Raw genomic sequence first — 15,031 nt, 5'->3', positions numbered from 1 at the left:
AGGCAACTGAGAGTCTTCTTCAGTTAGGAATTTTGTGATTAACTGCACTGCCATCTGCAATGCTTAATGACAGTTATCAGAGCATAGGAGAGCAGTGCGGGATCCATCCCTTCTCACAAAGATGCAGAGGTGCACAGCAAACAAGGGCCGTTGAAAAATGCAGCAAAAGAAAGCTGGAAGCCCATGGAATGCTGAGACAGAAAACAATGCGTCATGGGAGCCCAGTCCCAAGATGCGCCACGATTCGCTCCATCATCCCACACTTCAACCTCTCTAATCACTCAGTGACAGACTTGAAGGTGTCAGTTTTGCAACAAAAAAAACTTCAAAAACAGACTCCAAAGAGAGACTGCTGAACTCGAATTAATATGCAAATTAGACACAATTAATTTAGGCCTAAACAGAGACTGGGAATGGTTGGGTCATTACACTAATTGAATTTTTTCCCCCCCATGTTAAGTTCTCCTCACACCTTCTATGGGTCATCTCGATTATCACGTCAAAGTTTTTTCTTCTGCTGCTACTGATCGCTCATCTCAATTGATTGGCCTCTTACAATTGGTATGCGTACTTCCACCTTTTCATGTTCTCTGTATGTATAAGTATCTTCTGTCTGTGTGTTCCACTCTATGAAGTGAGCTGTAGCCCATGAAAGCTTATGCTGAAATAAATTTGTTAGTCTCTAAGGTGCCACAAGTACTCCTGTTCTTTTTGCATACACAGACCAATTCATTTTCTGCCTTAGTCACCAACTGGAAAAAAAATTCTTTGGGTACTCATATGTGAGTAGTGATACCATGCCATAACCATATGATTATGATGAGGGATTTTAGTGCTCATAGTCCCAGAATAGATTAAACTGATTTTTAAAGACTTTTGCTCCCTTTCTCGCTGCTCTTTAGATATCACTACAGAGCAGAACTAAAGTGTCTTTTCTACGCATTTCCATACCTTACCATGCTTAGATTTGTTTTAATTTTAATCTTAACTCTAATTTTTCTGGTTTTATAAATGCTTGTTTTTGAGAAATTTACAATTACCCTATAATGGATTTTACACTAGATTACTTTCAATTTCTAACACATCAGGCCTCTTACACAGCTTTCAGAAGAAACGAATGTGGTGCGTATACAGCCTCCACCACAGTGGCACATAAATTTATGAAGGAATTTGGGGTCCCTAAAACAAATACTGCCCTTAAAGCAGATTGATGAGAATGTGATGGCTAGTGGTCCTAATGAAATCTGTATCCCCATGCTACTACATAGGTCAATACAATAATTCTTACTTTCTGTTTACCAGTTAGGTCATTAAACATTTACAGATCAATGATTTCAGCAGTGTATCTCGAAATAGAAGTTAAATATTTGGCTCAAATCCCAACTGTGAGATTTAACAAAAGGTATGAAGGAGTCACACATAGAGAGTGCTAGATAAACCACATAATGGGATCTGGTCAGAGTGCACCATTCTATGCAGATGATTAGGAACTACAAAAGTAACCTCACCCTGAAAGAACTACCAGCCAAACTGCTCGCACTTCTGTGTCATATCCTTAAAGAACAGGAATTAAAGTCAAATATGTTACACAACACAGGGACCAATTTCAGCTTAATTGGGTGTTCTTTAGTTGGGAGGGCCAAAATAGCCTCTTGCTGAGTCATTTACTCAGCCAATAACCTAGAACAGAGTTAAGTCATTATGTCCATCCGCATACTTTAACAGATATAAATGATTGTTTGCTGGGTCAAGAGTCATGGTTTAAAAAAAAGAGAGAGAGACTGAGCTCACAACCCTGGATCCACACAGTATATGATTCCAGGTATATCCCAGATGATAAGAGACATTTCAAGGTTGCAGTAGTGAGGGGGACATAGGAACAAAGGAGTATGGGAAATGGGTTGACGACACTGAAAATCCACTTGTTAACAGAAGTACTGGTGAAAGCTATAAAAGTTAATATTTATTTTTGCTGCTTTTCTAGAGCAGTAGTAAACAATTAGAATAGCACTTGAATAATGTAATTTATGTCCTTGTTTGGACTGCTGTTGGACTTAGTGCTTTTAAGGTTTTATCCTCTGTTCAATGACAGCCTGCAGCCCCTCAATTTTTGGAAGTTTGTAAGTGTCAAAGTAATCTCAGTTTTCATGTTTGATTAAAAAAATCTTTGACATCGTAAATAAATGGTTAGAGTTGAAAAGCTTATCAAGGATTTTTCCTATAAATAAATTAGAAGTTATTCTCTTTCCATTCCCTTATGCAGCCACTCAGAGCTAGCCAATCAACAGCTGTAGGTCTCAACTATATTGGATCTCAGGGATTAATTTACAACTGTGTAGGTGCTGATGTTGTTAGGACCACCAGATGGCTGCCTGTACCTATTGAAGTCCTGGGGGTGGGCAGGCGCAAGCCCACCCACATCTGAAGGTCCCTCCCCCCGCCTAAAGGGGAGGAGCTACTAAACCCAAGGATCAAGCGAGTTCAGGGGACAACTAATGATGAACAGGGACAGGAGTGCAGGTCACAGGGTCAGAAGCAGGAAGTCTGAGTGGGACACCAAGCAGAGAACCCCAGACAGTGCCCACTGCTCCTCGAAGGTGTCTAGGGAGCCAGGGAATGCACGATGGCTGCCTGTAGCTGAGTCAACACTGTAGCTCTACTGAGAGATCGATCTGGCCACAAGGGGAACTCAACAGCATGAGAGGCTACTGAGTTAAGTCTAGATTACTCCTGCATACTAATCTTGGCACTGACACTGATTATCTGTGGTTTAATCAAGTCATTTCATCCTCCTACTTTAATTTCTCCCTTTGTAAAATTAGGATAATACGACCATGCCACACAATGGTGTTGACAAGATTAGTTAATGTTTCGGACATGCTAAGTATTATTATGAAAGGGACACAAACACAAAATGGAATACAGGTTAAAGCAGGGGTCAGCAACCTTTGGCACGCAGCCCATTGGGGTAATCCACTGGCAGGCTGCGAGATATTTTGTTTACGTTGACCATCCGCAGGCACAGCCCCCCGCAGCTCCCATTGGCCGAGAACGGTGAACCATGGCCACTGGGGGGCCGTGCCTGCGGATGGTCAACATAAACAAAATGTGTCGCGGCCCGCCAGTGGATTACTCTGATGAGCCACATGTCGAAGGTTGCCGACCCCTGGATTAGAGCAATGGTGAGAGGCAGAATGGACCAGTGGATTGGACACCAGATTGGGACCAAGCAGACTTGGATTCTAGTTGCTGCTCTACTATGTTGCATGACATTCATTTCCTCTCTATGTGCCTTTCTTCCCTCTCCCACCTTTTGTTGGTCTTGTCTTTTTATACTGTAAACTCTCCAGGGCAGGGAATTTTTCTTATTCTACCTAGCACTCTAGAGCCCTAATCTTAGTTGGAACCTCTAAATGCTCCCACAATACAAATAAATCATAATATAAGAAAAAGGGAGTAAATGAGTTCAACGGGGAAAAGAGTGAAAGAACAGTAAGAATGGAACCAACAAGGATGTGATAACATAGGAGAGAGTAAGATGGTGATTAATATAAGAGAGTGAGAGAAAAGAAGATGCTGCTCTTCAAAAAAACAACCTCGACCAGATAAATTTGAAAAAATGGTGAAGAGGTAAACTGAATGGGTCAGACATGAAAGGAAAAAATAAAGAAATGGAAGAGGGGGAAGAAGAGACATTTTCTAGGTCAGTAAAGTAATAAAATTTGTCCTTTGTTCTATTTTACTTCATATTGCAGCTAGTCTCTGGACAGGCTATTTTAAATGCTAAATTATATTAATATTGTTGGTTACTCTGGACTATATAATTGGATGTAAGGGGGAAAAATAACCCCAAATTTCCTAGAATACACAGCAGCAGACAGAATGAAATGGAAATCTTAGACTTGTGGCTTAATTCAGTAATTGTCTTCCCAGCACAAGCACAAACACAAGCACCTTTTCTGCAGTTCAAGAGGCTGGAAGATCACCTTTAGCACCATGTGATATAAGACGAGGCCGTTGTTTGCAGCAAGCAAAAATTACAACACTGACACTTCTCCAATTCCTGTACTTTATTAACAAAGTGGACAGAAGCCAGGAGCTTTGGGGTTTTGAGAGTTGGGGGTGCAATATATTTTTACAGGCCTACCCCAAAATACTTAGACCTGGTCTTAGTGTGGATTGAGAGAATAGCTCTTTTAGCCCCTAGTTTAAAAAAAAAAATCATAATAGATATACAGGAGTTTTCCATAGACAAGAGAGTTGGGTCAGACATAATTTATTACTTTAAGGATGACATAATTTATCAATTAAATGTATATAGGGGTTAAGCTAGAGTCTCACCATATGAAAAACTGTTAGTAGCTCAAAGAGAATGATTTTTAAGGACGGATTTATTGGCCTCTCTTGTAGTAAAAATGTATAGACATGCAAGCATAAAATGAGCAAAGGGCAAAGAACAGATGACTGGTATCTCTTGTGGCTTATGTCAGTAGAACCCATAAGTATTAAAGCCACAAAGCTCTAGCACTTGGGTGTTCTTTAGTTCTTTAGCCAACACCAGAGAACCAAGATGCATTTGCTGTACAGCCTTCATGTTTTCCTTTTTTTAAGTCCTTCTTCCCTTAATACTATTTCACTCTTTCTAAACTATCTCGTTTTTTTGCCCTCATTGCAGTCTCATCTTTTTCATTAGAACTGTCCTTCACTTGCAACTGCTCCCCATCTGTAATATCAACTGATAGTTTAAAAAAAAAACCCTTAAAAATAAACGAACATAGTTCTATGCATGTCACTGTATTCAAGAAGTGCTTACTTGTGAACACACTAGCTATTAACATTTATCTTTCACTTAAAAGAGGAAAAAGAAACACATATAACGGGGCAGTAAAGTTCCTGAATGTTTTTTTCTTCAGAAGTCAATACATAGCTAACCAGCAGTCTGATTAACACTTACATTTATATAGGGGATGCATTAAAAAAAGGTAATTCATTATTGGAACAAAGCATAATGTATAAGGTGCTTACCATGCCAAGAATAATTAGGTTTATACAAAGGATTTTAGAGCTGTGAGTGACCTCAGCTTCCACTGATTAGTGAGCTATATTTATGAGCTATTGTACAAGTGCTAATGTTTCAGAAAGTGAAGTAGCCACCAGGAGGACAACCACTTTAGGTTTGATTCTGACCAACGGGGAACAATTGGTAGCAAATCTGGTGAAAGGTGGAAGACGATTTGGGTGCAAGTGATCATGGAATGATGACTTTATGATTCTGAGGAAAGGAAAGGGCAAAAGCAGCAGAATAAGGACGATGGACTTCAAAAAAGAAGATTAACTCAGAACTGGTAGGTAGGGTCCCATGGGAAGAAAATTTAATTTCCTTCTTTGATAGGGTTACTGGAGTACTGGATGGGGGAAGCTGTAGACGTGATATATCTTCATTTTAGTAAGGATTTTGATACAGTCCCACATGACATTCTCATAAGCAAGGAGATGTGGTCTAGATGAAATTACTATAAGGTGGGTGTCCAAACTGGTTGAAAGACCATACCTAAAGGATAGATATTAATGGATTGCTGTTCAACTGGGAGGGCATATCTAGTGGGGGCTTACAGGGGTTAGTCAATATTCTGTTCAATATTTTCATTAATGACATGGATATTGGAGTGGAAAGTAGGCTTATAAAACTTACAGATGAAACCAACCAGAAAGAGGTTGCAAGCACTTTGAAGGACAGGATTAGAATTCAAAATGACCTTGACAAATTGGAAAATTGTTCTGAATTCAACAAGATGAAATTCAATAAAGTTAAATGCAAAGTACTTCATTTAGGAAGGAAAAATAAAACTCACAACTGCAAAATGGACACTAGCTGGGTAGGTGGTAGTCCTGCTGAATAGGATTTGGGGGTTATAGTGGATCACAAATTGAATATGTCAACAATGTGATGCAGCTTCAAAAAAAAGAGAATATTATTCTGGGTGTTGACAGGAATGTTGTATGTATAACACGGGAGGTAATTGTCCTACTCTACTCAGTACTGTTGAGGCCTCAGTTGGAGTACTTTGTTCAATTCTGGGAGCCACACTTTAGGAAAGATGTGGACATATTGGAGGGAGTCCAAAGGAGAGCAACAAAAGTGAGAAAAGGGTTAGAAAGCCAGACTTATGAGGAAATTTTTAAAAACTGGGAATGTTTAGTCTTGAGAAAAGAAGACTGAGGGGGGACATGATAGCAGTGCTCAAATATGTTAAATATATTGAGGACTGTGATCAACTGTTCTCCATGTACACTGAAGGAAGAGCAAGAAGTAATGGGCTTTATCTACAGCGGGGGAGATTTAGGTTAATTATTAGGAAACCTTTCTAATTATAAGGATAGTTAAGAACTCCAGGCTTCCAAAGGAGGTTGTGGAATCCACAACTCTAGAGGTTTCTATGAACAGGTTGGACAAACACCTGCCTGGGATGTTTTAGGTTTACTTGGTCCTGCCTCAGCACAGGGGGCTGGACATGATGGCTGCTCGAGGTCCCTTTCAGCCCTACATTTCCATGATTCTATACTTTATAGACTTAAAAAAAAAAAAAAACCACACTATGAAATTGAGTCCCTACAAAGAGAAGTGTAATGGAAATAAGAGCAATGCCCTCTGAGAGGCATAAGTAATGCACTGAGAAGTATTTCTCACCAGTAAGGTACAAGGGGAGGGATAGGTCAGTGGTTTGAGCACTGGCCTGCTAAACCCAGGGTTGTGAGTTCAATCCTTGAGGGGGCCACTTAGGGATCTGGGGCAAAATCAGTACTTGGTCCTGCTAGTGAAGGCAGGGGGCTGGACTCAATGACCTTTCAGGGTCCCTTCCAGTTCTAGGAGATAAGTCTCTCTCTCTCTCTCTCTCTCTATATATATATATATATATATTAAGTTGGCACCTTGCTTTAAGTGTCTTTTACTCTGAGATATGACACTGAATAAATGGCAGGGTGGAGTTCCATGTTTAATCATTTTGAAAACCCTGCAGACTCAAACTGTGATCTGAAGGTAAAGATGAGATGATCTGATTCATCAAAACAAATAAAGATTTTGCATTTGAATTAAGATTAATCCATTTTGCTTTTGATACTCAAGACAGAGCAGAATCCATCTCACTTTCCCATAGCTATTTTGCCTGATGAGGACTAACAGAATAAAAAAAACATATTTATTTAGCAACTTAAGCATGTAAGACTAGCAGTGCACACAGGGACTGGATCTGTTGTAAAAAAGGTGCTGTTTTGACATGTTCACTATGGTGACCATCACCACACTTTAGGGGATAAGCACTTAGATTGAGTCTCTTTTGGAAGTAGTTGCACGAACACTTATTTTTTCCTTGACAGCAACAGAGGGAAATCAAACCTTTATAGACTGGCTAACTAGCTCTCTAAAGAGAGAAATTTGTTTGTTTTTTTAACAAAAAAAACTATGCAAGATTAAGGAAAGACGGAAACAAACTACTTTATTAATGTCAGATCTCCCATATTAATTCAAATTATTGTGGTCAATTAATTTTAATTTGAAACATCCCCTACTGTAAATGAAGGCTTTATATGCATATGCAATTTTTGAACCACGGATTGACTTGTTGCAGCATCCATTTGCAGCAGTAGAAGCAGACAAGGACCAAAACCAATCCATTCCATCCCAGTTGTTTTTCATTACAAGAAATTATCTAAAGAATATTCCAAAAATGCTAGTGAGACGTAATTTACGTATGCACTATCACAATAGCACATCAACAGTCAAAATAGTTATTTTAACAAATAAGGTAAGGGTGACATGGACAAGAAGCTACAATTAAATACAGCTCAAAGATAAAATACCAGATGAGCTCAAGTTCAGTGATACAGTAGTCTGAATTATTCTAAGTCAATTCTAGTATCTCTGCCAATAGATGTCACTGTTACACATTGTTTTGTTTCAAGCATTACCATGTACTGAATCAGTTGCTAGAAAAGGTTAACAAAAAATTACCATAATTTTGTTATATATTTCAACCTAGCATATGCACATGCTATCTCCCTGTCTTCCCCTCCTCCCTTGGATGTAACTACAGTATTTGCACTTCCTGAAAACTCAATGGACTTGCAGCTAACTGGAAGTCTATACTCCAGCCTAAAATACGAAGCTTGCTTTAGATAATTTGGAACCTATTTGTAATAGAAAACTAATGCGCTCAATAAGTGCCTGTTGGTCAAAACCCAGTATGCACCTACCCTGTCTTTCAGAGAACTACTTACATTCAGGTCCAGCCTCAGGTGCAATATATTTCTGTCGACTCTTTCTCGCTCATTATAATCTGCAAATGGCACAGATTGTCCCAACCTGCAACCCAAACCCCAGACATCTTCATCTCTGTTTGTGACATCTATATTAGTTGGTTGTTCAGTGAAGTCATCCTTCAAAGCAGTCTCTGCTGGAATACCTACAAGATTTTTAATAAAAAGAAAAGAATTGTCCACATCAATGAGAACTCTACACTCTTCCTAAATCAGTATAATGTAGACACATATACATTTCCTTGTATTTTTTGAAAAAATAGCATAAGTTGTGATATACATTTCATTTTCTCACAAATGCTGTATCTGTAGTGTAGTTACCTACATTCCTTGGGACTGATCCAGGCAAAAACTGACTTCCTAATAATGGTCCCCCACTGTGGAAGACGCTTGAGTTCACAGCTCACCTGCCAAGACTTTTTTCCCTGACCTACCTCCTGCGGATTCACTATGCATCCTGATCAGAGGTGACCATGGCACTTAGTAGTGAGATAAAGAAATTCCATTGAGTATAATTAGGGACCCCCCCAAACCCTTATGGCACTTAGGCAAAGATGACTTTGTCCAATGTTGTATCAACACACATTAGTCCTTAAAGCCAAAATAGCTTAAAAAGTATAAATAAATGGTTCTTAATCCACAGTGATATGTTCCATGGAACAAGGCAGAAATATACATAATATATATAAAACAAAGTTCTAATACTTCCTATTTTCAAAGCAATTACTGTAATTTTGCCACAGATTTGGTCCTAAAAATGTACAGTAGTAAAGGTAGTATTCTTTTTCTGTTAGCTTACTGCAATTTTCAATGTAGAATGGTTCCTATTCCCATCCTTCAAAAGCCAAAAGCAATAAATCTAACAAAGTGAGTGAATCCTTCAAAGAGTGAACATTTTGAATGATGTATAGAGACACACACAGTCTGCCTTTTCTTGTAACTTTACCATAGGTGTGCATCTACACGCATACACGGCACAACAATCTCCACAAATATTCTGATGGAAATATACATGCTAAACAAACTTTGTTAACTGTTTGCTGCTATACATCATCATTTTGCAGATGGCTTATGACTGTACATGTAACTGTACACTTTTAATTTAATTTTTTACATCTTTCTAACATGAAACACTGAGGCCGACATTTTCAAACCTGGTTGCATGAAGTTAAACTTAAATGCATATTTAGGCACCTAAATAAATATCCTGATTGTCAGAGCTACTAAGTACTAAGTTTTCAGTAACTTCAGGACAACACCAGAGCAATACACAAATCTATATAAAATACATTTAAGTCAGAATATGATGATAATTCAAATAATTGATGCAACATATAATTAAACAGCAAGCAAGCATCAGTGTGGTGGCCAACAAGAAGGTTATGACATTTTCAAAAAAGGTGAATGTCTAATCCAATGAAGAGGTTTTATCCTAAGATATTGCAGCTTAGTGTAATTAAGTGTAATGTGATTGAATTTAATTTTCTTGCCAAGAGAGCTAATGCTTAGCCTACAGTGTACACAATTTCTGGCCTTCAAGTCCAAAGCCAGTCTAATTTTATTAAAATCATCACCCTGTGTTGCAGATATTAAGTTATCCAACTTTAGGTTTGTTGTTTTTGTAGATACAGACTAACACGGCTACCTCCTGATACTTTAAAAAATAAGGCATTTATAAATTAGATATAAAATTTGTTCCTGGCATAAATTTGGCCTACCATGCTGTGACAGATTTCTCCCCCCCTCCCCCCGGGGTGCCATTTGATACACTGGGGTATCACTGAGCCACAAGCCTGGGATCCCTCAGCCTATCCTGCTGAGCCAGGCCCTCAAGCCTCCTCCAGCACACACACACAGGTAGGGACACACCGAGCTGCAGAAAGACACAGACACTGAGATCAGCTCTGCGTGGGAAGACTCAGCTCAGGAATTGCCAAGCACTCAAGTGCACACCCCCTTCAGAGTGTAAACCTAAAATTGTATTGTCTTGTGCTGCACAGAAATCTGTACAGCGTAAGCTCATGAAAATCGCCCCCTCCCTCAATGTGGAGGAAAATATTCACAGCTTTTTGCCCCCCACTTATGAATTGCACAAACTGGTTTAAAGAAAACAAAACAAGTTTATTAACTACAAAGGATAGATTTTAAGTGATTATAAGGGATAGCAAACAGATCAAAGCAGATTCCTGAGCAAATAAAGCAAACTCGCAAATTACGTTTAATACATTAAAGAAACTGGTTACAAGTAGTAATTTCTCACCCTAAATGTTGTTTTAGGCATTCCTTTCACAGGCCAGACACCTTTTTCAGCCCGGGCTCAGCTCTTCACCCCTCCCCATGCCCCCAGTCCTTGTTTCTTAGATGTTCCCCACAGTCATCCTGGGCAGGGAATCAATGAAGAAGGAGCCCTGATTAACTCACTTCCCTGCCTTAAATAGGATTTACATATGGTGGGAATCCTTTGTTTCCCAGTTTGATCCCCACCACCATTAGTGGAAAAATACTAGGAGGCCAAGATGGGGTCCAGTACCAGGTGACATGATCACATGACCCTACAGTGTCAAAGCAGAATCCCAGGAAGTTTCTCAGGAAGGTGGAGATTAACATTTCCAAAATCCCATTATTCTCTCTAATGGTTCATTAACTAACCAGCCAGACTGACTGCATTTAGTCCGGTGGGTGTTCCCCAGGTGCAGACACTTTTGTAATTGATACATAGTTAATATTCCTAACTTCAGATACAGAAATTATACATGCATACACTTAAGATTATCACATTCAGCAAATCATAATCTTTCCAATGATATCTCACATGATCCATCTTGCATAACATACGTTTTAGTTATGCCATATTCATATCATAAGCATATTTCTATGAAGAATATGGGGTGTAGTGTCACACATGCCTCAGCAGCTAATTTCACATACAGAATCTAATTGCATAGACACATGAAGCCAAGGATTACGGTTTACCATAGTGGCCAGAAAAATCTTCAATATTGTGCAAGGTAAAAGATTTACAACAAGGTTGTGGACTTACACATCCAAAATCTGCTTATTCAAGTGCATAAATATAGATTTATCTGATACAGACTCCAATAAGTCAACTCATTTACAGTGAGAAATAGTCAGGAATTTTCATAGCTGACCATTAAATTTTGATTGGTTCCAGAGAAACCAATTTGGCAACAGTAAAATCCAAACATTTTAACATTTCTAATTTTATTCTCCATCTACTGCCTTCCTTCTTACATTAACATTAAAATACTGCATTAAGATGCTGAGGATTTAACTACAGTCACAAAGCAAGTGCAGTGTCTGATTCCTTCCACAAACATAGCTAACAATAATAAAGTCCACATCTTCGCTGATCGATAAGAGTATGATTTAACAGAGACCTCTTCACAGCCAGGAACCATTTAGGGAATAGCAGCTGTTGTCTAGGCTTTCTAATCTATAGTTTAAAAAAAGACCCCATCAAGTTAGCTGCAGCTTGAAATATATAAAATAAATCATACTTCAAAGAGAAGTGAAAGAGAACCTACCTTTCCTAAATGGGTGTAATCTAGTGTCTAAAAACTGTAAAACCTCAAACCGTGTAACCACTACATCAAGAGAGAGAACATTTTTAACTCAGATGGCTAAAGTTAGGCACCTAAATCCATATTTACATACCTAAATAAGTGGCCTGATTTTCAGAGGTCATGCACACTTTTAACTAATAATGAAGTCAATTTGAACTTGGGAACTGTGAACATTCCATCTCTCTGAAAACCAGGCCACTTATTTAGATTATAAAAGTATGTATTAATTGCCTAATTTTAAGTGTTCATGTTTGAATATTTTGGCCTTATAGATTAGGAGGAAACTCTTCTTAATGCCCCATTTCTATTTGTACCTATTGCAGACACTTTGGAGAGCTATGCACTGAAAACAATGTATCATATATAGGTTAATACACAGGTACAACTAAGGCCTGGTCTACACTACAGAGTTAGGTCGACGTAAGGCAGTTTACCGATGTAAGTGCCCTACTACACTGACATAATAACTCAACTTCCATGAGAGGTATAGAGATTATGTTGGTGCAGTTAGGGCTATGCAGTGTCCCCGTAGACACTGCAGGTAACTTACATCATCTGTTGGCTGTCATTCTTGTCAATTTCACCGCTCCATGCTGGAGCGGTGAAATTCACAAGAAAGCCGCTCCCAGCCAGGCTTTCGTAGGGAACAGAGAGACGAGAGTCTTGGGGGCTGCTGTGCTCCTGACAGGGAGTGGGGAGCTGAGAGCGAGGGTGGGGGAAGCCAGGCTCCCAGTGGGGAGCTGTGCACAGAGTTGAGAGCCTGGGCTCTCAGCCCCCCACATTGCCCCTCTTAAGTCGGTGGAAGTGCTCCTGGTGAGGACACACAACACCAACAGAAGGAGGGTAGTGTGGACATGAGCCACCGCAGTAATTACTGCAGTGGCTATAAGTCAACTTAACACAGGTCGACTTAAGTTTGTAGTATAGACATGCCTTAAGTGTACTGAGGATGGAGTTCCATAATTGAGTTTCCTTGTTTTATGAGTTATTTAAAACCGTCACAGTTACTAAATATTTTTTTTTACTTTTAAAAAAAAGTATGTTTTAAAAATATTTAGACTTCAGTTCTCAAAGCATTACATGAATATTAAAAATATCCTTCTACATTTTTAGATGGGAATTCGAATGGTCAGGATACACTAGATATCAAATGAAAAACAAATATCATAGTATTTTGTTGTAATGTAGCAGCTCATGTTCAGAATGTAAAAATACCTGCACCAAATAAAACTGATCCTATTCTACTTTTCCTTTTGTATTACACATGTTTAGATTAAATATGCATACTACCTGAGTCCATATATAAAAGAACAGCTACAGTTATCCACATTAATAGACTTTGAAATTAGTCTCATGAACAGGAGAGACCAAATGTAGTATTCTACAATGGAGTTATAGTCAGACACAAACACACATATTATTAGTAGCATGTGGTTTTGATTGATTAATGAGCCCTGCTCATTATCACAACTAACACTCAAAATAAGACTCTTATAGCCAAAGATAGCAATTCTAATTAGATTACCAAAAGGGAAACATACTAATGGTAGTGTACTTCACTCACCTAAACTGAAAGTCTTGCTACATATCTTACCTAATTGTGTTAAGACATTCAGGTTCTAGACAGCACTATTACAGGACCAGATTGTAACCTGGATTTGCTGGCCTTAAAACCAAATATATACGTTGAGTCAAGGTGTCTTAGATACTGTCAATGTATCTTAGATGATAATTCTGTGTTTATATATTTAATAAAGCACCTCTCTCATATGGTATCCCAATACCCAATATGTACGATGAAAACAATGATGTTGATAAACTTTTCACTCTGATATTTTAAAAACTACAGATAAGAAATGTGAATATTTAATGTTATGTAGTCATTTATTTTTTACCAAATGCATACATAGGTTTTCAGAGCTGTAACATAATTCTTTTTCACTGAATAATTAGTAATTAGATAGCAAAACCCTGCAATAGTTTCAACCAAATAAAGTTATTCAGAGCTAGACCTAATGTAAACACTGGCAATTAGAAAAATTATTAGCATATTTTAAATACAAGCATTTTGCATTTTCAAGTCTGTTGAGTTATGCACTCTTGAGATGGAAATAAAATAATTTTAAAAATTGTAAAGTTAAATGCTTGAGACACAGAAGGAGCAAATAGGTACAAAAACCAACCTGAGAATGAAAATTTTGCATCATCCTGAGTGAAAGAACTGGAATGATTGGACTTATTTTTATGAATCTGCATGTAATATCAGAGGTTAGTTTAAATCAGATTGTGTTAAATAATGTTGTATTAAGCAGAGAACGCATAGAATTTGATTTCAAGTTGAAAGTTGCTTATACGAGCTACCTGAAGTTAATTAACATTCTGTCAAGATAAGATTTGCAAATAATGTTGCCATCCTTTATATAGTATATGCTAAAGACAAATGCTTTTTCCTACAAAACATTAGTAATAAACAATATACAAATTGCATCTCTTATGTTTCATAACAATGTAACTGTTACTGTACTGTATAATGCAAAAGAGGAAAGAAGAGTGTACTGTTCTCGGCTCACATGCTGCATAGGTATTCAAACATGTGGCAGCCAATCATGGACTAATGCAGATGGCTTTCCAGGCTCAAAGTCATAGTACTTAACATTAAAAGCAAACAATGTGTTAGCTCTGATCCAGTTCAAATGTAATCTTGACAAGCTCTAAAATAACATCAGTATTTCTGAAAGATTCATACTTCTTCTCATAGAATGTTACACCTTCTATAATGGTATACCCAACCTTTCTTCTGTACAGTGATAACTCATACAATTTTAAAATAGCGTATTCATTAGCCAATGGATGAGATGTTATGATCATTCGTGTAAATACATGAAGTATGAGTAAGAAAAACCCTTATGGAAATTAGTCTCATGTTCTAACTGCTTATCATTTGAAGCCAAATTTGAGATACTGCAGATATTGTTGGAAAAGGTGCCTCACCATGTAAGAAGTAACAGAGGGTCCTGTGGCACCTTTAAGACTAACAGAAGTATTGGGAGCATAAGCTTTCGTGGGTAAGAACCTCACTTCTTCAGATGCAAGCCTTGCATCTGAAGAAGTGAGGTTCTTACCCACGAAAG

At 38.2% G+C, this 15,031-nt stretch overlaps 1 protein-coding gene across 1 annotated transcript in view; it reads right to left on the bottom strand.

Annotated features, from left to right (window-relative positions):
* FMN1 (formin 1) overlaps window positions 1-15,031 on the bottom strand; it is a 338,092-nt gene that overhangs the window by 257,372 nt on the left and 65,689 nt on the right. The window contains exon 2 of the mRNA XM_026651453.2: window positions 8,278-8,462. Within this exon, the coding sequence (XP_026507238.1) occupies window positions 8,278-8,462 (185 nt within the window). The remainder of the gene's footprint in view (window positions 1-8,277; window positions 8,463-15,031) is intronic.

The sequence above is a fragment of the Terrapene carolina genome, unplaced genomic scaffold (assembly GCF_002925995.2).
Source record: "Terrapene carolina triunguis isolate 2854851 unplaced genomic scaffold, T_m_triunguis-2.0 Scaffold96, whole genome shotgun sequence".
Classification (NCBI taxonomy): domain Eukaryota; kingdom Metazoa; phylum Chordata; order Testudines; family Emydidae; genus Terrapene; species Terrapene triunguis.
The sequence above is the reverse complement of the archived record's forward strand: the minus strand, read 5'-3'. Positions and strand labels throughout refer to the sequence as shown.